A 25,499-nucleotide genomic window follows, 5' to 3' on the forward strand; every position below is an offset into this window, starting at 1 on the left:
GCAGAGATTGGAGAGTTTATCCAAAGGATCCAACTACATAGTAGCTGTCTACACCTCACACAATGGGGTTTAGCTGTGTCTATCTATAGAATGGGAAATTTATATAGAATAAGGTACAGGTTGTATGGCTGTAAAAAATGAATTGCCTGTGGGAAACATCAGATACAAGGCTGGCATTTCAAGCTTTGACTGGACACACATGATTCTGGTTTAAAGTGTTCTGGAAATGCCCTATTATTAGCATAAGAAGTCTTTGCATATTTTTCTCTTTTATGAAATTCTATAGGTATGCTCGTTGAAAAACTGTTCCAACAAAAAATGTGTGAACGGACCCTGTCCTTAATACAGACCTGCCGATGTGATTGTGCCAGGGTATGGTGCCTAGTTGGGGTGCACAGCATAGCAATCTATGGATGTTGGTCCATAAATTAAGTATTCAAAATATAGAACTTTGGCTGCCTCTTACAATCTAATGACACCCATAACTCTCTTAGGGGACAAAAAAGAACTGCTATTTGTTTGGCTGCATAGCTTGGTTTGTCACAAAACAGACTAGGTACAGGCAAACACGCTGCCGCGCTGTGACGTTGTACATTGTTTCTCATGTAGAGGGGTCACATTGTATTTCAGCCCCTTTAACGCAACTTCCCACAAAGATGCCTTTAGACCCTAATTCTTATTGATCGTTTGTGACTGCATTTACCTTAAAGGGGTACTCCACTGACCAGCGTTCAGAACTAAATGTTCTGAATGCTGTCTTTGCGCTGCGGTGGGATGGGACGTGACGGCCCCCCTCCCATAGACATGCATTGAGGGGCGTGACAAAAAAAACAGCGTTCGGAACATTTAGTTCCGAAACGCTGGCCAGTGGAGTACCCCTTTTAAGAGAGAACCTAAAAAAGTGTCCACTCCTTCTGTTTTAAACGTGGCAATGTTGTTTGCAGGAGTTATCCAGGACCCAAAAACAGTGCCACTCTTTTCCTCAGGTGGCATGTGTGATATTGCAACTTAGCTCTATTCACTTTAGAGCAGTATCACTACACTACCTGAACACGAGTGGTGCTGTTTCTGGAAGAAAGCAGCTGTGATTTCTGCTTCTAGATAACCCCGCTAAAGTGCATCTGTCACTTGTTGCTGAATATTGCAAATGGCAACATGGTCTGATTTCATGAATACATTTGACTTGTGCTCTCCATACGTCTAATCCAAATACACAACTTAAGTTACCCTTAAATTGTGAGTGAGCTCTGCAGTACCCTCAGGACAAAATGTCTCTCCACTTTGAATCCCCACCATCAGTGTTTTTGGTAGACAAACAGGGCTCGGCTTCCATCACTGACCCTGGTGAAATCCTGCATATGGGCCATTGTTGCAGATTGTGGCACACAGTGAACGTGACCAATACCTTCACTGGTAAACCGCTTGTGTGCTGCAGTCTGCAACAACAGCATATGCATGGGGTTTTATATCACCGCTTGTGTGCTGCAGTCTGCAACAACAGCATATGCATGGGGTTTTATATCACTGCTTGTGTGCTGCAGTCTGCAACAACAGCATATGCATGGGGTTTTATATCACCGCTTGTGTGCTGCAGTCTGCAACAACAGCATATGCATGGGGTTTTATATCACTGCTTGTGTGCTGCAGTCTGCAACAACAGCATATGCATGGGGTTTTATATCACCGCTTGTGTGCTGCAGTCTGCAACAGCATATGCATGGGGTTTTATATCACTGCTTGTGTGCTGCAGTCTGCAACAGCATATGCATGGGGTTTTATATCACTGCTTGTGTGCTGCAGTCTGCAACAACAGCATATGCATGGGGTTTTAATAAGGTCAGAGATGGAAGCTGAGCCCTGTCTTTCTTTCAAAGAAGCTGACACCTTGTGATTCAAGGTGACGAGGCATTGCGATTCGACAGTTGCACCTTAACTTATGAGACTTGCTCCCCTCTATTTAAAGAGGTACTCTGCCGCACACATCTTATCCCCTATCCAAAGGATGAGGGATAAGATGTTAGATCGCGGGGGTCCCGCGATCTCCGGGCCAGCACCTGTGCCCAATGACTGGCGATGCAGGCCACCACGCCCCCTCTATTAAAGTCTATGGGAGGAGTACAGAGCCGTCATGCCCCCTCCCATAGACTTGAATGGAGGGGGTGTGACTTCACGAATGTGGAAGCGGCAATCTTCCATGTTCCAGACGCTGCAGCTGCTGGCCCGGAGATCGCGGGGGTCCCTAGTGACGGGACACCCCGCAATCTATCATCTTATCCCCTATCCTTTGGACCCCAGCTTATTTTAAGCACTGAAAAGTCTGAATGTATATTTTTTTTTCTCTTTTATGATTTTTGCTGTAATGTTTTGTATCTATGATGTGAGATTAGAGGCCCACAGTTAGACCTCCAGAGTGACTCCATGGGCCTTGTGTTCAAGCCATGACACTTTAGGACAGTGGTCTTCAAACCATAGACCTCCAAATGTTGCAAAAGTACAACTTCCAGCATGCCCGGACAGCCAACGGCTGTCCGGGCATGCTGGGAGTTGTACTTTTGCAACATCTGCAAGTCCACAGTTTGGAGACCACTGCTTAACGAAGTCAAATGAGGGTTGAGAAGCCTGGCGGGAAAAGAGCGATACCTCCTTCTTTTTACTGTTTAACATTATTTTAATGTATATTTTGCTTATTTGTCCTATAAACGACACTATCTTCCCATCATAGCCCTGCTTGTATAGTTTCCAACCTAACTCAGCAAAGCTAATAAGGATTGTCTTTGTACTGGTGGGACTGAAAACCGAGATCGCTATGGGATTGTTTTCATTTGCACCAAATTATTTATCACAATCTTTGCTTATGGAAGGGATTTAGAAGCCTGGGGTACATTGCATTAATGTGGGTAGATCCAGCTTCAGATGAGTTGCAGGAATTCTCTTTTAAGTCAGAGAGCCCAGGGGTATATAGCATATGTATTCTGTAGGACGGCAGTAATGATCGCCCCTCGCATTCATTATTGTTGCGCGTCCCTGGCTTTCTGGAGTCTAATGTAATGATTTTCTTTGGTCCGTCGATTTGGCGTAGAGGGTGCAAAGTCTTATTTCCTCTCGAAGTGATAGTTTTGATTTTCTGTCCCAAATTATTATGGGGAGAGTGGGTGAGAAAGGTGGGAAGTTTGATCGTTGGCCTTTCCATAGGCTGTAGCTGTGGCTGTGTATAACTAGGGAGGACATATTATAAAGTGCCTGTGGCTGCCCTGCACAGCGGCTCTGCTGCTTCACATTAATGTCACTGATCCAGTCACATTTTGGCAGGCACAAGTTCCGGAGTTTAGAAGTAATATTTCTTGATCACTGAGTTAACAAGATTTCGCGAGCTGACTGCTGAGCTGTCGGATGAGGAGGTGGCAGGATGTCGGCAGCTTACGTCCTGAAATCTCAAATGACCTTAGAAGGTCCCCGGTGAATTGCCTTAGACCTCTCCCTATTAACCTGTATACATGTACATACAGTCTAAAGTTCTTGGTGGCATAAAACTCTGTATACCAGAGGGAACACATACAAACGCTTGGCAAATTTTAGAAATAAATGTGATCTTGTAGTGACCCACTTTTGAATTATCTGGTTGTTTGTTGACCACAGCCATTACAGTGCACTTGAAGTGTAGCTGTCATTTGTAAAAAAATAATTATATTATGTAGAAAATAACATTATATTTATATTTGTAATAGGGCGGGACACACAGGGCTCTGTGCAGGCTCCTGGCTTGTCAATCATCCTGCCGTGTTAGCCGGGTCAGAGAGCCTCAGTTCACAGAGCCCTGCTTGTCCACCCACACTTTTTGTCTCAGCTGAGACACACAGAAAATAGCTGCAGGGCCAAAACAGTGTTTTTTTTTACCCAAAAATATACAGTCAAGGACCTAAATGTTGGCACCCCAGAAAATTTTCAAGAAAATGAAGTATTTCTCACAGAAAAGAATTGCAGTAACATGTTTTGCTATACACATGTTTAGGAGGAAAAAAAGCAAATTGGACGTAATGTCACACCAAACTCAAAAATGGTCTGGACAAAATTATTGGCACCTTAACTTGATGTTTGGTTGCACACCCTTTGGAAAACCATCAATAAGCTTCTTACACCTCTCAGCCGGAATGTTGGACCACTCTTCCTTTGCAAACTGCTCCAGGTCTCTCTTACAGGTGTTCAATGGGATTTAGATCTGGACTCATTGCTGGCCACTTCAGAACACTCTAGCGCTTTGTTGCCATCCATTTCTGGGTGCTTTTTGACGTATGTTTGGGGTCATTGTCCTGCTGGAAGACCCAAGATCCCAGACGCAAACCCAGTTTTCTGACACTGGGCTGTACAGTGCGATCCCAAAATCCATTGGCACACATTCAAGGCACCCAGTGCCAGAGGCAGCAAAACAACCACAAAACATAATTGAACCTCCTCCATATTTCACTGTAGGTACTGTGTTCTTTTCTTTGTAGGCCTCATTCCATTTTCGGTAAACAGTAGAATGATGTGCTTTTCCAAAAAGCTATATCTTGGTCTTATCTGTCCACAAGATGTTTTCCCAGAAGGATTTTGGCTTACTCAAGTTCATTTTGGCAAAATGTAGTCTTGCTTTTTTATGTCTGTGTCAGCAGTGGGGTCCTCCTGGGTCTCCTGCCATAGCATTTCATTTCATTTCATTTAAAAGTCGACGGATAGTTGGTGCTGTCACTGATGCTCCCTGAGCCTGCAGGACAGCTTGAATATTTTTGGAACTTGTTTGGGGCTGCTTATCCACCATCCGGACTATCCTGCATTGACACCTTTCATCAATTTTTCTCTTCCGTCCACAACCAGGGAGATTAGCTACAGTGCCATGGGTTGCAAACTTCTTGATAATGTTGCGCACTGTGGACAAAGGCAAATCTAGATCTCCCGAGATGGATTTGAAACCATGAGATTGTTGATATTTTTTGACAATTTTGGTTCTCAAGTCCTCAGACAGTTCTTTTCTCCTCTTTCTGTTGTCCATGCTTAGTGTGGCACACACAGACACCCAATGCAAAGACTAAGTGAACTTATCTCCTTTTTATCTGCTTTCTACAATTCTGAAAGGGTGCCAATAATTTTGTCCAGCCCATTTTTGGAGTTTGGTGTGACATTATGTCCAAAATGCTTTTTTTCCTCCCTTTTTTGGTTTAGTTCCAATACACACAAAGGGAATAAACATGTGTATAGCCAAACATGTTACTGCAATCCTTTTCTGTGAAAAATACTTCATTTTCTAGAAAAATTTCAGGGGTGCCAACATTTACGGCCATTACTGTACACATTACAATGTTATTACATAAAAATATACTACATTATGTAAAAACGTTTTTTTTTTGCAAATGGCAGTGCCCACTTAAGAGATCAACTAGGTTTCCCCAAACCCCAACATGATGCTGACTTTTTCGTTGCTCTGCACTACCCCATTCCCCTTAGGCCGTTCCGTTTCTCTTCCTTTGTAGTTCATCAGAGTAGTTCTGTCGTTCTTTATAAGAACCAGGAAGATTAGAATAAACATTCCTATATGTTCTTGCCAGATGAGGAGGTGCTGCAGCGTATAACATTCATGGTTAGTTGTCACCAGATATAACCTGTTACCGTACTACTAAGAGTTGTTTCTCTATAATTCCTCATCATTGTTAATAGGGAGGCTTTAATCTGACATGGCCTCATAGTAGCATAGAATTTTCTAGAACTGCTTATTTTTCCTAAAAGAAAAGATAAAGGCTGTTGTGGAGTATTTATAGGTGCCTGGTGTGTATTTATGCGTCCCTGTTCCTGGTGTAAACTTTAAAAAGTTGCAATATTTTTACGCAAACACCTGTTTTGTGCAAAAAAAAAAAAAGAAAGACATAAAAATGTATGGGGTGCATTGTGTAAAGTGGATGTGATGTCCAGTGACTGGGACGTTACATCCAAATTTACTACAATTTACACCTGCAAACTTCAGGTGGCTTTCATATGTCTTACTATGGAGAGGCTTCTTTTTGACCCCTCTGCCATGAACCCAGATTGGTGGAGTGCTGCACTCATGGTTGACCTTCTAAATGTTGCTCATATCTGCACACATGATCTTTGGAGCTCATCCAGAGTGACGATTTGGTTCTTGGTCACCTCTCTTACAAAGACTCTTCACCCTCAGTTACTTAGTTGGTTGGCCAGCTCTAGGTGTTCTGGTTGTTCCAATTGCCTTCCATGTAAAAATGATGGTCACTGTGCTCTTGCAAACATTCAGTGATGCAGACATTTTTGTAACCTTCTCCAGATCCATTACATTACACAATCGTTTGTGAGCACTTTAGGCAGCTTCTCCTTCTTATGGTTTGTTTTTGGCTCAAAAAATGATTGCTAGCTGTGACACCTTATATACACAGGGTCGAGTCTTTCCAAATCATGTCTAATCCACTAAATCTACTACAGGTGACTACATTAAAGTAGGGCCAATATTCAGGCCGATAACTTATACCAATATTCCGGTATAAGTTAACGGCTATTTCTCCCCACACCCCCCCCCCCCCGCCTCGAAGAAGCGGCTGAAGATCATTGATTTAAAGCGGGCGCTTTAAATCAATGAACTGCAGCAGCTTTTGTGGGGCCAGAGACCGCCGCCACCACCTGCTTCTCTCCCCCTGCCGGTCCTTAGTCCGACCACCGCCGCTGCCCCGTTGCCTCCCCCATCCCCGGTTTTATAATTACCTGTTCCTGGGGCCTGGGGTTCGCGCTACTTCTGGCTCCGGCAGCGTCCTGAGCTGTCACTGTGCGCACTAACGGTAACACCACGTTACAACGCAGGACGCCACAGGGGCCAGATGTAATGCGGACCCTAGGAACAGGTAATTATAAAACCGGGGATGGTGGAGGCAATGGGGCAGCGGCGGTCTCTGGGTGGGGCGGGTTGGAGCATTAACAGATTATCGGCAAGGTAATTGCTGATACCGGTAACGTCAAAAATCGTGAATATCGGCCAAACCGAAAATCGCTCGATCCCTACATTAAAGTTGTAAACAAATCTCAGAGATCAACACTAGAAACAGAACACCCCCAGAGCTAAATTTCATGTGTCATAGCAAAGGGTCTGAAGCCTTATCTCCATGCAAAAGTTATTATTAATTTGCAGGTATTTCTAAAAAATCTTTTTTCACAGTCATTATGGGGTATTGAGTACAGAATAATATTGGGGGGCTTGGGGCTGAATATATTTTTATATTAGTACATTTATATAAGGGTCTAAAAACCTTCTGAATGCATTGTAAGCATCATTACCCTCCCTGTTTACTAGTATTTGTGCGATTGACAGATTAATTGATGCATCTATGGCCACATTGTACAACTGCAGATTAAGAACATTTATCTATTCAGACGTATTTCACTGAGTGAACATCCACATCTGAATTACATAAAGTACAATATATGGAAATACATTCTAGGGCAATATCACTTTTAATAACATCTCAGGTTTTTGCTTCAAGGGATGTAACCCTGAGCTCGAAACGCCGGAACGTCTTACATAATTACTGTGAATTTTTATCCGATGCTTGATAAAATGTCCTTCATCACGTTCTCAGTGTCTTATTTTAGCATTTGGATTATAACATTTTTTATTTGTTGTTTCCACACAATTTCCGAAGACTGCTCACTTTGTCAAAATGCAGCAAAATATTGGCACAGAATGCAGGTTACTGTACATATTGTAGCAAACTGTAGAGGTCTCTGTTCTTTTGAGTCTAGTGAACTGTGAATGAAAATATTGTCTGCCTCAAACGCTTCCCAAGCTGTGGGGAGTCAGCTACATGTAAGAAGAATGTGTTAACTATGTGTGGGTAATGTGGACCGATGCAGCCTCTGTATCCGTTTTTATATGCATGTATAACACTGTCCTTTTCTCCTGCAGCGTATACATGCGAGTGGCTTTCTGCTGAACTGTGCTTTCTTCTGGCCTTTGTTTGCTATATTAGAATTAAATGCAAAATCACACCTGCCCCACATACCTACACACCACTCCGCAGATGGCTGCTGCCAATGGCTTGTGCCCCAGTGCCAGCTCCTTGTTTGGCAGGTCAGCAGGCATGGTATTTAATCTCCTGGCTGGGAATATGTGGGCCGTCCGTTCTCAGAAGAATCTCTGTACAGGAGCGCTCGGATCTCCAGGCTGGGCAGCCAGTTTACTTTACTAATTAGGACAATTCCGGCAGTAACTGGCGATATTAGCAAAGCAAATAGTATGGGTAGTATGTAACAGCAACACTGCCCTACCGTGCCATCCCCGGCTCAACGTGCTCCGTATTCTAAGCAGATCCCTTGGAAGAGAGGGGAAGGGAGGATGAGGACATCAGTCAGGAGCCCAAGAGCAGAAATCAAAATGAGGTTACTGCCATTTCTATTTTCCAACTCTTGTTGGGGCTGTTCACATCACGTTTTGCCATGTAACATACACACCTGGGAAGGCACTCAACGTATCATATCTCTTATACAGAGTTTTAGTTTTGCAATGGATAGAGAGCCATAGGTTGTGAAACAATATTTTAATGGAAACCTTGTGAGTTTTTCTGTGATGTATCCATTAAACGAATGCCAGTGTAACCTATGGGTGATGGATGCCACTTTAGGGGTTCATTCATAGCTGCTTTGAACATTACCATTGTTCTGTTCTGTCATAGGATGCTGGTGATGGATCCATCAAAAAATAGAAACCCATGACACCTGAGAGACCTCATTGACTTTAATGGGGTCTATCAGGTTCCGTTAAAGTGGCCGGCATTTTAGTGGACTAAACAGTGCTGCATGCTACAGTATTTAGCCCAGTATTATCAAAATATGCAGCAGAGGCTATGAAAGTAACTTCTGATGTAAACAGGGCTTTAGGCATTTGCTTATTGAATCTGCCACCCACAGGCTGTGTTCACACCTAGTATTTTGGTCAGTATTTGAAGCCAAAAACCGTCAAAACCTTTTTTTCTGTGTTTTGTTTCTCCTCCTGGTTTTGGCTATAAATACTATCCAAAGTGCTATGTATGAACCCAGCCAGACTATAATGGTAACCATTTAATGAAACCCATCATGAAAAACTCATAACGTGACCATTTTAGTCAATGCATGATAGCTACCATACAGCGTATATGGTATTTGTTTGTTGCAGTGTTTCTCAAGTGTGGTCCTCAAGCACCCCCAACAGGGGATGTTTACTGGATTCCCTTAGTCTTTCACAGGTGATATAACTGTGGTGATGCCTGATTCACTGACCTGAATTATATCACCTGTGGTAGACTAAGGAAATCCAGAAATCATGACCTGCTGGGGGGTCTTGAGGACCTTGCTTGAGAAACACTTGTTTATTGCATACTTATTTAAAGGCTCCCTTAAAGGGGTTCTCCCTTGTTTATACTGTTTTTTTTATGTTTGGCCTCCACCATGTTGTGTTCGGTAAGTGGGATGTCGGGGTGTGTGTTCTTGCTTCTGTCCTTCCTATCTTCTGACGTCCGAGGCAAATCTTTTCTTCTTGTTTCTTCCGTGGCTCAGCGACGAATCTGCGGCCTCTTCCAGCGCATGTGCAGGTAGTTTGTTAGTTTTTTTTACCAATAAATTTTTTTTTGTCTAATTGACAAACTGCGCATGTGCGAGTACGCAAGTGCTATGCTAACAGCGTAGTGTACGTTAGGTCTACGCTAATAGCGTAGCTTCGCGCAAGCGCAGACAGTTTGTCAATTAGACAAAAAAAAACTTTATTGGTAAAAAAAAAAAAAAAAAAACCTGCGCGTGCGCCGGAAGAGGCCACAGATTCGTCGCTGAGCCCCGGAAGAAACAGTAAGAAATTATTCGCCTCGGACGTCAGAAGATCCCACTTACCGAACACAACAAGGCCGAGGTGCACAGCAACCCACTGGAAGAAAAAGGGGCCAGCTTCCGGATCTTCACAAAAGGTAAGAAAATACATATATACATAATCACAACACACATAAAAAAACACATACTTATACACACATAACACACAAACATAATAACAAAAAACAGTATAAGCAAGGGAGAACCCCTTTAAGATGGAACAGTATATTCTAGTATGCTATTCCACCTTTCAATTCTTAAAGCAATACCGACTAACAGCCAGATGGAGGTCAAGAGGACACTTTTCTTTTGTACTCTGTTTGACAATTGACCGATTTGGAGATGTTTAGCATGCCCCTCAGAAGCTTTTCACACCATGCTAAACAAATGGGAAAAACTTAATGTGAACCACTCTTAGGGAGAAGATGGTTTGACCCTGAAGACTCTTTAAAGGGAAACTTCACTTTTATGCTGCCTGAACCAGGAGTTATCAGGGCAGTCCCTGTCAGCTTCTCCCCAGCTCAATAGCCTTCATTGATAGATCTTTCTTTGGGTATTGGGAGAGATCTATCAGTCAAGGCAAGCATAGCAGGGAGAAGACACTGAGAATCACACAGATGACTTGTAGTTTAGGCACCATGGAAGTGAAGACAGATTTCCCCTTCTGTTTGCTAATGCTTGCACAGCTCAGCACTGTTTAATAGGGTCAAATTGCACATTGGCAGCCCCTATGGCAGTGGTTCTCAACCTTTTTGGCGACTGTACCCCCAAAGGGTGAAAGTATGCCCGCGGGTACCCCTCACATTGGAACTTGCGCACGAGGGGTATTCACGGACAAAATGTCATACAATTACTTATTTTCATAATGGCATGCGCTTACCTTTATACTAATGTGATACTTAATCCCCTTGTGCCATTATTATGGCTCCCTCTGATCCCCTTTTGCCATTATTCCCCCCCTCCATCTTAATCCCCTTGTGCCATTACTATCCGATATGGAAAAAGGGGATCAGAGGGAGGGGGAATAATGGCACAAGGGGATTAAGATGGAGGGGGGGGATAATGGCAAAAGGGGATCAGAGGGAGGGGAGGACTAATGGCACAAGGACATTAAGATGGAGAGGGGGGAATGATTATGCCCCTCCATCTTAATCCCCTTGTGCCATCTGAGCCCCTTGTGCCATCTGAGCCCCTTGTGCCATCTGAGCCCCTTGTGCCATCTGAGCCCCTTCTTCATCTTTATCCTTTTTTGCCATTATTCCCTCCTCCCTCTGATCCCCTTTTGCCATTATCAGATAATGGGATCATAGGGAGGGGGTAATAATGGCACAAGGGAATTAAGATGGAGGAAGGAAGTGATATTGGCAAAAGGGGATCAGAGGGAGGGAGGGGGATAATGGCACAAGGGCATTAAGATGGAGGGGGGAGGGTTAATGGCAAAAAGGATGAGAGGGAATAGGGAATAATGGCACAGGGGGATTAAGATGGAGAGGGGTGGGGAGTAATCATTACCCCCTTCCATCTTAATCCCCCTTTGCCATTACTCCCCCTCCCTCTGATCCCCTTTTGCCATTATTTCTCTTCCCCCCCCCCCCCCCCCCAATCCCCTGGGCTAATATATACATACAGAAAATACATACAATAACATCCCTCCCTCCCATACATTTGGTCCCATTCGGCGGGCCACACTGAAGGGTGATGTACTCCTGCACTGTGGTGCACCTCCGCACAACATCAAGGGATGTCACACGTCTGCCTGGCAACCACGCAGCTACTTTACAGAGAGCTGCCGCGGCCATTCCCCCCCTCTGCGCTGACAAATACTGGCCAATGCATGGCCGGTATTTGTCAGCGCATCTGTGTACCCTCGCACAACTGGTGGCATACCCCTAGGGGTATGCGTACCATCGGTTGAGAAATCCTGCCCTATGGTACCAGCATACAGAGGTTAAGTCCTTGGAGTAGAATATAGGAAGGTTTGGGTGCAGTAAACAGAAAAGACTGATGAGGGCAGCAGAGAGGTTTGGTACAAATTAAAGAGAAATTAAAGGGGTTATCCAGGAAAAAACTTTTTTTTTTATATATCAATTGGCTCCAGAGAGTTAAGCAGATTTGTAAATTACTTCTAATAAAAAAATCTTTATCCTTTCAGTACTTATGAGCTTCTGAAGTTTAGGTTGTTCTTTTCTGTCGAAGTAATCTCTGATGACACCTGTCTCGAGAAACGGCCAGTTTAGAAGAGGTTTGCTATGGGGATTTGCTTCTAAACTGGGCGGTTCTCGAGACACGTGTCATCAGAGATTACTTAGACAGAAAAGAACAACCTTAACTTCAGAAGCTTTATAAGTACTGAAAGGATTAAGATTTTTAAATAGAAGTAATTTACAAATCTGTTTAACTTTCTCGAGCCAGTTGATAGATATAAAAAAGTTTTTTCCTGGAATACCCCTTTAAGGCAAGAAGATAAGATAACCATAGAAAAAAAGTGATTTATACTGTGGTTGTGTCACATGGCAATTCATAAACAACCAGCATTAACATCTGCATTTCCTCATACATAAAGCTCCTGGTTCAATCCGTATGTCATGTCAATTAACTACTCTGGCTTCTAGTGAAACCCCAGCAGCTGGAAGGTAAAATGAGGAACATTAGGACAATAGGGCACAGCGAGGCGCAAGTCATTGTGTCTGATTACAGAAGCCATTTACCTCCCCACACAACAGGTTGATATTGTGATGAATACGTGAGCAGACGCCGTGTGTGTCCTGGTGTCTGGAGGAGACCAGGAGGAATGTTGCGTACACATCTGCAGACGGTTCACAGTGTATCTTGTCTCTGTCAGGGAGAAGTTCCAGTCTCCATGGGTCCTCAGAAAACTTTCCCCTACCTGATTCGTTCTATGAGCAACTTCAGAGCTCTGGTACGTGACACTGTGTATACACGTTGTATTGTGTCTGTGTTGCCAGGTGTTTACCCCTTGCATTAACATCTGTGTATCGGAATCCATTGGATCCCAGTGAAGGTCACCCTTTTAAAAACATTGCCATTCTCATCAACCCATGTTGTATTCCTTCCCCTCACCCTTACTGCAGGGCATCATTGTCTTCACATCAAAAATTATTTTGTAGACAGTTATCTCATTCTGTCAAGTTGAAAAAAAACAAAAAAACAGTTTTTTAAGTGGAACATCTTGTTGGAAAATATGGGATTACCAGTATTGCTGCTGTGACAGTACCCATTTATAATGTCACCCAGCTCTCCTACAGTTTTTGGCATATGGGTGCAGTACATGTATCACTGCCCAACTAGGCAGAAGACTAAAAAGTTGGTTGACCATCCATGCCTAAGGTGTAACGGTGGCCATATTAGTTAACACCTATCTTACCGTGTTTCTCCAAAAATAAGACCGGGTCTTATATACATTTTAGTCACAAAAAACACACTAGGGCTTATTTTCAGGGTAGGGCTTATTTATTTACGTTATGTACATTGAACATACATTGCCCCCCAACGTCCCCCCCCCCTCCCCCCCGGTTTATCAGCCCAGCGCTGCACCCGACACCGGGGGACTAATCGTACTGTATGTCACTGCTTCACAGCGCTGCTTCTCCCCCCCCCCCCCCCCCTGCCAAATAATTGTACTTTGTATTCCTGTGCCCGGGCTGCAAATATTAAAAAAAAAAACTTTAACTTACCTTCGTCCTCTGTTCCCCAGTTGCTAAGGAACCGGCCTCATGGTCCCTCCGCTGTTCTTGCTGCATCCTGGGGATGGGAACGTTGCAGAGCCTTCAGCCTATCACTGGCCGCAGCGATGTCCCGCCTCTGCCGATGATAGGCTGAGCCCACTGTCATGTAAGAAGCCGACCGGCTTCTTACATGACAGTGGGCTCAGCCTATCATCGGCAGAGGCGGGACGTCGCTGCTGCCGGTGATAGGCTGAAGGCTCTGTGACGTCCCAACACCAGGAAGCAGCAGGAAGCAGCAAGAGCAGCGGAGAACAGTGACACTGGTTCCTTAGCAACGGGGGAACGAAGGACGAATGTAAGTTTAATTTTTTTTTTTTTTTTTTTTATATTTGCAGCCCGTGCATTGCCTAGGTCTTATTTTCGGGTAGGGCTTATATTGCAGCCCACCCCGATAATCCAGCTAGGGCTTATTTTTGGGGTAGGGTGTATTTTTGGGGAAACACGGTAGTTGTGTGGTGTAGCGGCTAATAAGAATTTTTTGGCAACTTGACAGACAAGGACAGATCAGGAACTTCTATTTCTAGGGATATTTTGATGTTGAAGGAAATGCTCTTTATGTGTCATACAGTGTCTTTAGTTGACCTCTCTGCCATTGAATGTGCTTTTGTCGTCTTCTAGTACTTGTTACAGCTATGTGATGTATTGTAAATCTTTTATTGGTGGAATGCGATGGAGATATTTGTATGTCTGGCCTAGGAAAGAAGGTCGAATAATGATTTGCTGCAAACGTATTGAATTCCTGGACCAAGATCTTGAATTTTGTGCACAGTGTTTAAAAGTAAAATGTTCCAGACTTTTAGAATTAATCTTTTTTCATTACAGAATGATTTAGAGCAGTGATGGCCTTGTTGTTATGAACATTGTAACGTTTAACCCCTTCATCTTATCCCCCCATTATTACCGCATCCTTTTTAGAACATTATATATTGCACAAATAGTTTAGAAGTTCAGCAGTGGTACAAGGTAAGAGCTAAACTCTTCATTAAGAATAACCCCAACTCTTCTTATTGGATATCAGTAATGATGGGGTAGGAAAATCTTACTTTTTTATTTTAGTAAGGACACACTAATTGCCATATTCTAAAGTGTTCCCACCCTTGGTAGATCTTGAATGTCAACTGATATGTAGCAAAACAAAAATAAGTGATGAAGCTAAGTAGTTGCTACAATGTACACCCCGTACTGTGTGAGAAAGAACCCTTTGGATCAAGCAGTGAGGAATCTTTATAGTCATATTTGCTAATATTGTATGGCCATTTGCTGAGAACCAGGGACATTTCTTAGGCCTGCTGTGGTTGCGTGATCTCCATGGTTTCTAATAAATGCCTAATATACATTTTCATTATTGCTTATTTTTTTTTTAACATTAATAGCATCAAGTGTAGGAAGTAAGATGTTTCTAGATTTCTGCATATGCATTAAAGGGGTACTCTGCTGCTCAGCATTTGGTACAAACTGTTCCAAACCCTGAAGCCGGTGCCGGGAGCTTGTGAAGGCTGCCACCCCCCCCCCCCCCCCCCCCATAGACTTGCATTGAGGGGGCGGGGCTATGACATCACAAGCTCCAGTGTTCGGAACAGTTTGTTCCAAACACTGAGCAGCGGAGTACCCCTTTTAATGTTTTTTTGTTCCAATAATGTATCTAAGCCTGTTTTGAAGCCCTCAACTCTTTAAGGTGTGACCAGTTCCTCTAGTAGACTATGCCACAAATTCACAGTTTTTAATGTAAAGGTTTGGTGTTTTTGGAGACTAAATCTTATTTTCTCCACACAGAGGGAGTGCCCCTTGTCTGTCTTTGGGGTTTTACCTGGATCATTTTTCCCTAATTTTTTGTATGGGACATTTATATACTTTAAATAACTTGATCATATTCCCTCTTAAACACAAGACTCATCAAATGTAATCCTTTTAATCTTTTCTCATAACTAAGATGTTCCATACTCTTTATTAGTTTAGTTGCATGTCTCTGTACACTTTCCAGCTCCATAGTGTCCCTTTTATGAACCTGTGCCCAAAACTGAACAGCATATTAAAATCCAATAAAGATCCTGATATTCTCAGTATTAATCCAGTTTGCCACTCCACCAATAATGACACTCATGGTCTGAAGGATGATGGCATCAACATTCACAACTTATATATCTCTCTCATACCTCAAAGTGTTTCCTCCTCTATTAACAAATTACGATTCCTCAGGAGTTTCTAACCTTATCATTCAGACCAGGAATGTAATTGTAGGTAGTGCCCAGTGCTGACCAAGGGATAGATACGGTTAAGTCAACAATTTCCAATTTTTTGTGCAAAATCGACAGCCCTCCATTCCTAAAGTAGCCTTGCTTCTGCCCAGAGCAGCACTGTGCACTCAGTGTTTCTGATGCTTTCTCTCTATATAGATTTATCTGGTGCTGTACCCTATGCTTGAGACAGGGCATCGGGTAAACCTGTTGTGATGGAGAGAGCACTGGGAACAGCCAAACACTCATTGTAGGCACAGATCTGTCATCCACTGCTACTGCCCGTACTCTGCTGTGTACAGGCATTAGGAGGCTGTCTCAAGTGAATAGACCTTTCAAGGAGTTATCAAGCTCGATGGGGGGTCTCTTTTAAGTGGGCCTCATAGCACGCTCATGTACTGTGGTCCCTCAAACTGATGAATGGCGTGGTCGTTGGGAGCTGAACCTCTGGTCATCTAATATTAATGCCCTACAGTGGGGCAAAAAAGTATTTTGTCGGCCACCAATTGTGCAAGTTCTCCCACTTAAAAAGATGAGAGGCCTGTAATTTTCATCATAGGAATAGCTCAACTATGAGAGATCTAATGTGAAAAAAAAATCCATAAAATCACAGTCTGATTTTTAACCCCTTAAAGGGGTTCTCCGGTGCTTACACATCTTTTCCCCTATCCAAAGGATAGGGGATAAGATGCCTGATCGTGGGAGTCCCGCCGCTGGTGACCCCCGGGATCATGTATGCGGCACCCCGTTTGTAATCAGTCCCCTGAGTGTGTTCGCTCCGGGACTGATTACAGGCGACCACCGGGCCGGCCCCATGTGACGTCACGCTCCGCCCCTCAATGCAAGCCTACGGGAGGGGGCGTGATAGCTGTCACGCCCCCTCCTGTAGGCTTGCATTGAGGGGCGGAGCGTGACGTCACATGGGGGCGGAGGCGTGACGTCACACGCCGCCGGCCCGGTGGTCGCCTGTAATCAGTCCCGGAGCGAACACGCTCCGGGGACTGATTACAAACGGGGTGCCGTGTGCATGATCCCGGGGTCCCCAGCTGCGGGACTCCCGCGATCAGGCATCTTATCCCCTATCCTTTGACTAGGGGATAAGATGTCTTAGCGTCGGAGTACCCCTTTAAGGACCCAGCCCATTTTCACCTTAATGACCAGAGCATTTTTTGCACATCTGAACACTGCTACTTTAAGCATTAATAACTCTGGGATTCTTTTATTTTTCATTCTGATTCCGAGACTGTTGTTTTCGTGACATATTCTACTTTGTTAGTGGTACATTTTTGTTGACGGTTGCATCATTTCTTGGTGAAAAATGTCAAAATGTTATGAAAAATTTGAAAATGTAGCTTTTTTTTTATTTATTTGAAACTCTGCTTATAAGGAAAATGGACATGCCAAATAAATTATATATTGATTGACATATACAATATGTCTACTTTATGTTTGCATCATAAAGTTGACATGTTTTTACTTTTGGACAACATCAGAGGGCTTCAAAGTTCAGCAGCAATTTTAAAAAAATTTTAAAAAATTTTAAAAATCCGAATTTTTCAGGGACCAGTTAAGTTTTGAAGTGGATTTGAGGGGCCTTCATATTAGAAATACCCCACAAATGACCCATTATAAAAACTGCACCCCTCAAAGTATGGTGCAGTGGACATTCAGTGCAGTTGCAGTTCAGTGCAGTTGGCAAAAAATGACATCCAGTAAGTGTGTTAACCCTTTAGGTGTTTTACAGCAATAGCAGCAAAGTGAAGGAGAAAATTCAAAATCTTCATGTTTTTTTTTTTACACTCTCATGTTCTTGTAGACCCAGTTTTTGAATTTTTACAAGGGGTAAAAGGAGAGATTTCAACCTAAAATTTGTAACCCAATTTCTCTCGAGTAAGGAAATACCTCATATGTGTATATAAAGTGCTCTGTGGGTGCACTAGAGGGCTCAGAAAGGAAGGAGCGACAATGGGATTTTGAAGAGTGAATTTTTCTGAAATGGTTTTTGGGGGGCATGTCACATTTAAGAAGCCCCCATGGTGCCAGATCAGCAAAAAATAAATAAAATGCCATACTATTTTGGAAACTACACCCCTCAAGGAACGTAACAAGGGGTCCAGTGAGCCTTTACACCCCACAGGTGTTTGACGACTTTTCGTTAAAGTTGGATGTGTGACTTTATTTTTATATATTTTTTCACTAAAATGCTGGTTTTTCCCCATATTTAACATTTTTATAAGGGGGTAATAGGAGAAAATGTCCCCCAAAATTTGTAACCCTGTCTCTTCGGAGTATGGAAATACCCCATGTGTGGATGTCAAGTGCCCTGCGGGCGTACTACAATGCTCAGAAGAGGAGTCGTCCCATTTGGCTTTTGGAAAGCAAATTTTGCTGCAATGGTTTTTAGAGGGCATGTCGCATTTAGGAAGCCCCTGTGGTGCCAAAGCAGAAAAAAGCAAACAAACCAAAAAACTGGTGTTTTACGACTTTTCGTTAAAGTTGGATGTGTAATATAAATATATATATATATATATATATATATATATATATATATATATATATATAAATAATATGTGTGTATATATATATGTATATATAAATAATATGTGTGTATATATATATATATATATATATATATATATATATATATATATATATGTATGTGTATATAGAGGTATTACATGTTCTGTACTTTTTACCTGTGCCAAGGTTAGCTGCTCCTTTGGACACCAGGTGAGGGCGACTCCATGTTACTTTTTTAGGACATTGTTTGTACTGTACAGGACCCTGAAGAAGCTCCTGTCCTCTACATAGACCAGTGTTTCCCAAGCAGGGTGCCCCCAGCTGTTGCAAAACTACAACTCCCAGCATGCCCGGAGAAATTGCGTTACAAATGTTTGGGGTCTTATTTTCCTTTTACCTCTTGTAAAAATAAAAAGAATTGGGCAACACAAGCATGTAAACATTTTTAGGCTGTTGAAATTTGTAACACAATTTCTTCCGAGTACGGAAGTACCCCATATGTGGCCCTAAACTGTTTCCTTGAAATACGACATTGCTCCAAAGTGAGAGAGCGCTATGTGCATTTGAGGGCTAAATTAGGGTTCTCAAACAGGGTGCCTCCAGCTTTTGCTAAACTCCCAGCATGCCTGGACAGCCAGTGGCTGTCTGGAAATGTTGGGAGTTGTTGTTTTGCAACAGCTGGAGGCTCTGTTTTGGAAACACTGCCGTACAAAACGTTTTTCATTTTTATTGGGGGGGGGGGGGCAGTAGAAGGGGGGTGTATATGTAGTGTTTTACCCTTTATTATGTATTAGTGTAGTGTTTTTAGGGTACATTCACTTTGGCAAGGGTTTACAATGTTGAGTTTCCCGCTAGGAGTTTGCGCTGCTGCGGAAAATATGCCACAGCTCCAACTTGAAGCAGGGAACTCGCTCTAAACCCACCCATGTGAATGTACCCTGTACACATGGGGGGGGGGGGGGGGGCAGACCTCCAGCTGTTGCAAAGCTACCACTCCCAGCATGCACTGACAGAGTGTTCATGCTGGGAGTTGTACTTTTGCAACAGCTGGAGGCACACTGGTTGGAAAACCTTCAGTTAGGTTCTGTTGCCTAACTCAGTATTTTCCAACCAGTGTGCCACCAGTTACAACTCCCAGCATGTACTGATCGCTGAAGGGTATGCTAGGAGAAGTAGTTAGACAACAGCGGTAGGTACACAACTACAACTCTCAGCATTGCAAGACAGCTGTTTGCTGTTCGTGCATGCTGGGAGTTGTAGTTTTGAAAGATTTATAGGGCCATGGTTTAGAAACCACGGCACATTGATCTCCAAATGGTAGCCCTCAAACTGTTGCAAAACTACAAATCCCAGTATGCCCAAACAGGGTGTCGGGGCGTACCTGTACGCCCTGGATCCCTAAGTGGTTAAAGAATGTATTTGCAAATTATGGTGGAAAATAAATATTTGGTCAATAACAAAAGTTCATCTCAATACTTTGTTATATATCTTTTATTGGCAGTGACAGAGGTCAAACTTTTCTGTAAGTCTTCACAAGGTTTTCACACACTGTTGCTGGTATTTTGGCCCATTCCTCCATGCAGATCTCCTCTAGAGCAGTGATGTTTTGTGGCTGTCACTGGGCAACACAGACTTTCAACTCCCTCCAAAGGTTTTCTATGGGTTTGAGATCTGGAGACTGGCTAGGCAACTCCAGGACCTTGAAATGCTTCTTACAAAGCCACTCCTTTGTTGTCCTGGTGGTGTGTTTGGGATCATTGTCATGCTGAAAGACCCAGCCATGTTTCATCTTCAATGCCCTTGCTGATGGAAGGAGGTTTTCACTCAAAATCTCACGATACATAGCCCCATTCATTCTTTCCTTTACATGGATCGGTCATCCTGGTCCCTAAGCTGAAAAACAGCCCCAAAGATTGATGGTTCCACCCCCATGCTTCACAGTAGGTATGGTGTTCTTTGGATGCAACCCAACATTCATTCTCCTCCAAATACGATGAGTTACGTTTTTACCAAAAAGTTCTACTTTGGTTTCATCTGACCATATGACATTCTCCCAATCCTCTTCTGGATCATCCAAATTCACTCTAGCAAACTTTGGATGGGCCCGGACATGTACTGGCTTAAGCAGGGGGACATGTCTGGCACTGCATAATTTGAGTCCCTGGCGGCGTAGTGTGTTACTGATGGTAGCCTTTGTTACTTTGGTCCCAGCTCTCTGCAGGTCATTCACTAGGTCCCCCTGTGTGGTACTGGGATTTTTGCTCACCGTTCTTGTGATCATTTTGATACCACGGGGTGAGATCTTGTGTGTAGCCCAGATCGAAGGAGATTAACAGTGGTCTTGTATGTCTTCCATTTTCTAATAATTGCTCCCACAGTTGATTTCACACCAAGCTGCTTGCCTATTGCAGATTCAGTCTTCCCAGCCTGGTGCAGGTGTACAATTTTGTTTCTGGTGTCCATCGACAGCTCTTTTGTCTTGGCCATAGTGGAGTTTGGAGTGTGACTGTTTGAGGTTGTGGACAGGTGTCTTTTATACTGATAACAAGTTCAAACAGGAGCCATTCATACAGGTAACAAGTGGAGGACAGAGGAAACTCTTGAAGAAGTTACAGGTCTGTTAGAGTTGCTTGTTTGTAGGTAACCAAATACTTATTTTCCACCATAATTTGCTAATAAAAATCAGACAATGTGATTTTATGGATTTTTTTTTCTCATTATGTCTCTTAGTTGAGGTTTTTAAGTGGAAGAACTTGCACAATTGGTGGCTGACTAAATACTTTTTTGCCCCACTGTATATGGGGATTGGTTATCCTTTTTGAAAACCTGGGCTTATCCGGGAAATAAAACATATCCCTTATCCACAAAATGGGACCGGTCTCCTACCTCAGCGCGCTTTTCTCCTGCAAAGTAATGACTGCTCTACCAGTCACCATCTGAGATGAAACATTGCCGGTGATTGGCGGAGCCAGGTGTTACTTCCATGACCAGTTTGCCTTGGAAGGTGAAGGCCGGAGTGCTCCGAGATGGGAAATAGGCACTGTTCTAGAGATCAAGAGTGGTCCCAGCATTAAGATATCAGCCCTGTTTTCCTTATTCTAGATAACCCCTTTTAAGTGACTAGATATTCAAAGTCATGTTTTATTTGATATTACATTAGATTCAAGTTTCTTTAAGTGATTTCATCATTTTTCCTTAGATTTCATGTTTTTTCTTTTTGTCAGTGGAAGTAAATGGGTTTAACCATTTACACATAACTCAGTCATCTGCATAGTAAACCAGCACTGACAGATGTAATGAAGTGGGCATTTTTTCCATTATCCCTGTAATGTTTTCTAACATGACTGTGGGTTGCAGTTACTGTGAAAATCACTGAATTTTACCATTGCTTTATATCGCATTATTGTAGTGAATTGAGGGAATCTGACATATTCCACTATAAGATATTGGGTCATCCTGTTATTTTTATACATGGGATTCTTCAATCACGGCAGGATAGTTTTTTTTATTATATATATATATTGAGTTAGCGGTTCATATCTGTGATAACACTGAGGACGGGGTCACACACCTGTTTATTCTGACACTTAGTCTTTTTAAGGTTTCCAACACCGTCATCAATGATTAACTGTGCTGGTTCATAACCACAGGACGAGTGAACTATACTGTGACTTCCTAGTATATATGTTCAATCCAAACATAATGGTTATTTGTTTATAAAATAGATACATATATGACAAGTATTGGGTTCTGTTGGCCTTCTGGTGTTTTTGATGGCAAGACTAGCATCGTCTGCAGCACTATTCACATAATGAACAAAAAACCTTTTGATCCAGCTCTTCAATAAAAACAGTTCCTTATTGGGTACTAGCTATGTACCCGGCGCCGCCCGGTTGCTAAGCAGCGCATAGCAACGACACAGGGGACGCACACCGGAGGCCTGAAGCAGCGCGGACCCGACCTCGGCAACAGGTAATTATGCAACCGGGGATGGGGGAGGCAACGGGGCAGCGGCGCCGTCAATGGGTGCCGCTGCCCCTTCTCTCCCCCTGTCTGTCGGCGCCGCTGCCCCATTGCCGGCGCCGCTTCTCTCCCCCTGGCTATCGGCGCCGGCACAGATGGTCAGGGGAAGAGAACGGGCAGCGGCACCGATAGCCAGGGGGAGAGAAGGGCCGGCAGCAGGGCTCTAGACCTCAGGGCAGGCAGGGGCAGAGAAGCTGGCAGCGCTGGCGGTCTCTGCACCTGCAAAGCTGCTGCAGTTCATTGATTTAAAGCGCCCGCTTTAAATAATTGAACTGCAGCGGCTTATCGGCTAAACTTAGGCTAAAAATTTTAGCCTAAAAAGTGCGTGTTATACTCCGATAAATACGGTATATATACACATATATATATATATATATATATATATATATATATATATATATATATGGGAATATGCAAAGCAGCTCATTACATCACCTTTTCAGGTAATGTTCCCTGGTATCAGCTTAGCTCCTGTTAAGGAATATAAAAAGCTGATCGGGATTTTATGCCAAGCCAGATTACTCCCCCAAAAGGGAAGTTTCTACCCATCTGCAGACAGCTGTTTCGTGGTTTTTGCCACTCGTCAGTACAGAGCAGGGTGATCTGGCTTGCCCGCGGAGTGCATAATGGCCTTCTGAAGCTCTGTTACACCAGGAGTGTTGGCCTCGCCCTGAGGTAAATACTCAGCCCATATATATATATATATATATATATATATATATATATATATATATACACATATATATATATATATATATATATATATATATATATATATACATATACACACACACACACACACACGTACACACGCACACAGAAACGGATTGTAGTAACACATGTTTTGCTATACACATGTTTATTTCCTTGTGTGTGTTGGAACTAAACCAAAAAAGGGAGGGAAAAAAGCAAATTGGACTTAATGTCACACCAAACTCCAAAAATGGGCTGGACAAAATTTTTGGCACCCTTAACTCAATATTTGGTTGCACCCTTTGGAAAAAATAACTGAAATCAGTCGCTTCCTATAACCATCAATAAGCTTCTTACACCTCTCAGCCGGAATGTTGGACCACTCTTCCTTTGCAAACTGATCCAGGTCTCTTATTGGAAGGGCACCTTTTCCCAACAGCAATTTTAGATCTGGACTCATTGCTCGCCACTTGAGAACTCTCCGGCGCTTTGTTGCCATCCATTTCTGGGTGCTTTTTGATGTATGTTTGGGGTCATTGTCCTGCTGGAAGGGTGTATGTAAGGGTTAATTTAACTATCATATATTTTTATATGACATATAAGACCCAGGATCTCGGACGCAAACCCAGCTTTCTGACACTGGGCTGTACAGTGTTACCCAAAATCTGTTGGTAATCCTCAGATTTCATGATGCCTTGCACACATTCAAAGCACTCTGTCCCAGAGGCAGCAAAACAACCCCGAAACATCATTGAACCTCCACCATATTTCACTGTAGGTACTGTGTTCTTTTCTTTGTAGGCCTCATTCCTCACAGACACACAAAAAATAAGTGAACTTCTCTCCTTTTTATCTGCTTTCAGGTGTCATTGTTATATTGCCCACACCTGTTACTTGCCCTAGGTGAGTTTAAAGCAGCATCACATTTTTGAAACAATATTACTTTTCCACAATTTTGAAAGGGTGCCAATAATTTTGTCCAGCCCATGCCACTGCTGAAAGACAATCCAAAAAGGTGTGTGTGGTCACAGCAAATAGTCTCTGCCATTCTTTGCTGTGACCACACATACCTGTTTGGAATATGTGATGAAGTAGTGGTGCTGTATCTACAAGTTGCCCATAAGGGGGTTAAAGCAACAGATTTGGAGAACCGGTCATAGAAAGCTTTGTGAAGTGTTTGCCTGTTGGGGGCAGCACCAGTCACCAGTTCACTATGTGTGAAGCGGTTGCGGAGATCATTTGTGTTTACTGCACAATGGTCTACTCAGCATTCTCCTGATGTTCGATGTAAATTCTCTCTAACTAGATGCGGCTCTAACAAGCTCACTTCATTAATTTTTACAGTTTATTAAAAACATAAAGCAGAGTTGCTGTAGGCGGCTCAGTATCTGAGTCCTGCGACAATTATGTCATAGCCTGGGAATTTGTGAAGAAATAACATCCGCCATTGCCAGGACGGCAACATCCGTCTTCTTACTAGAGCTTGGAATATTAACCTTCTTATTTAGAATGTTGCGTTCTTGCATTTGATGCCCAAATCACCACCGAGTCCACAAATATTCCACCTCTAGAGTATGTAAGTGGACATTTTATAACCCAGCTCACAGGCAGCGGAAAAATTCTGTCCGGATCATCGGATGTGCTGCAGAATTTAAGCATGAATCCTCAAGCAGATTACATGCATCACATAGGGCCAGTCTTGGATTTTTGTTGGCAAGATCCTCCATTAAATACAAAGTCTCATTAAATTAACATACCCTGATGCTATGTTCACTCAACAGAATTTGAATAGAATATGTTCACCCAAAAAATTTCCAGTGGACATTCTGCAAACAGCCGGAACCTGCAGAACATGCCGGTGCCAGGACCGTTCGGACATGCTTCAAGTTCATAGACAACAATGTATTTTCTAGCATATTGACATCTCAATTTTTTTTCTGCAGAGGCCGGAGAAGTGAAAAAAAAAAAAAAAATGTGACCAGTAGCTGAATATGACCTGAGTTCAGCGCTTCCAGCCCTTCTCAGAGCTGGTCGCTGTTAGAGGTTAGGGGTTAGGATTAGAAATTAGGGTTAAGATTAGGAATAGGGGTTAGGATTAGAGGTTTGGGCTAGGGTTAGGGAGTGAGAGGGAGCTGGCTGTAAAGCCGTTTTCGACATGAAAATTCTGGTACATGCACGGTGCAGCACAATCCCTTTGAAAACAATGGGAACCTGCTGCAACTGAATTTCCAAGCTGAATTTTTCTACTCGATTCCGCTTCGGAAGTTCTGCCATGTGAACATGGCCTGAGGGTGCACTTGAACCTTGAACCCTTATGTAGAAAAGGAAGCCTTTGTATAAAACCCAGTACAAGCTGTCCAACAAATGTAGGCACGTGTGCAGGAAGACTGTTGCTCATAAAGGATCTAAGCACACCTTAGAG

At 43.1% G+C, this 25,499-nt stretch overlaps 1 protein-coding gene across 5 annotated transcripts in view; it reads left to right on the forward strand.

The window, feature by feature from the left end:
• The window catches only part of CADM1 (cell adhesion molecule 1), a 279,815-nt gene that overhangs the window by 130,770 nt on the left and 123,546 nt on the right, over positions 1-25,499 (forward strand). For 4 of the 5 annotated variants that reach the window (XM_056543696.1, XM_056543697.1, XM_056543698.1 and 1 more), the window contains exon 2: positions 12,704-12,781. The exons of the other annotated variant lie outside the window; for it this stretch is intronic. In XM_056543696.1, the coding sequence (XP_056399671.1) occupies positions 12,704-12,781 (78 nt within the window). The remainder of the gene's footprint in view (positions 1-12,703; positions 12,782-25,499) is intronic. 5 annotated transcript variants of the gene reach the window in all.

Source organism: Hyla sarda, chromosome 10 (genome assembly GCF_029499605.1).
Source record: "Hyla sarda isolate aHylSar1 chromosome 10, aHylSar1.hap1, whole genome shotgun sequence".
Classification (NCBI taxonomy): domain Eukaryota; kingdom Metazoa; phylum Chordata; class Amphibia; order Anura; family Hylidae; genus Hyla; species Hyla sarda.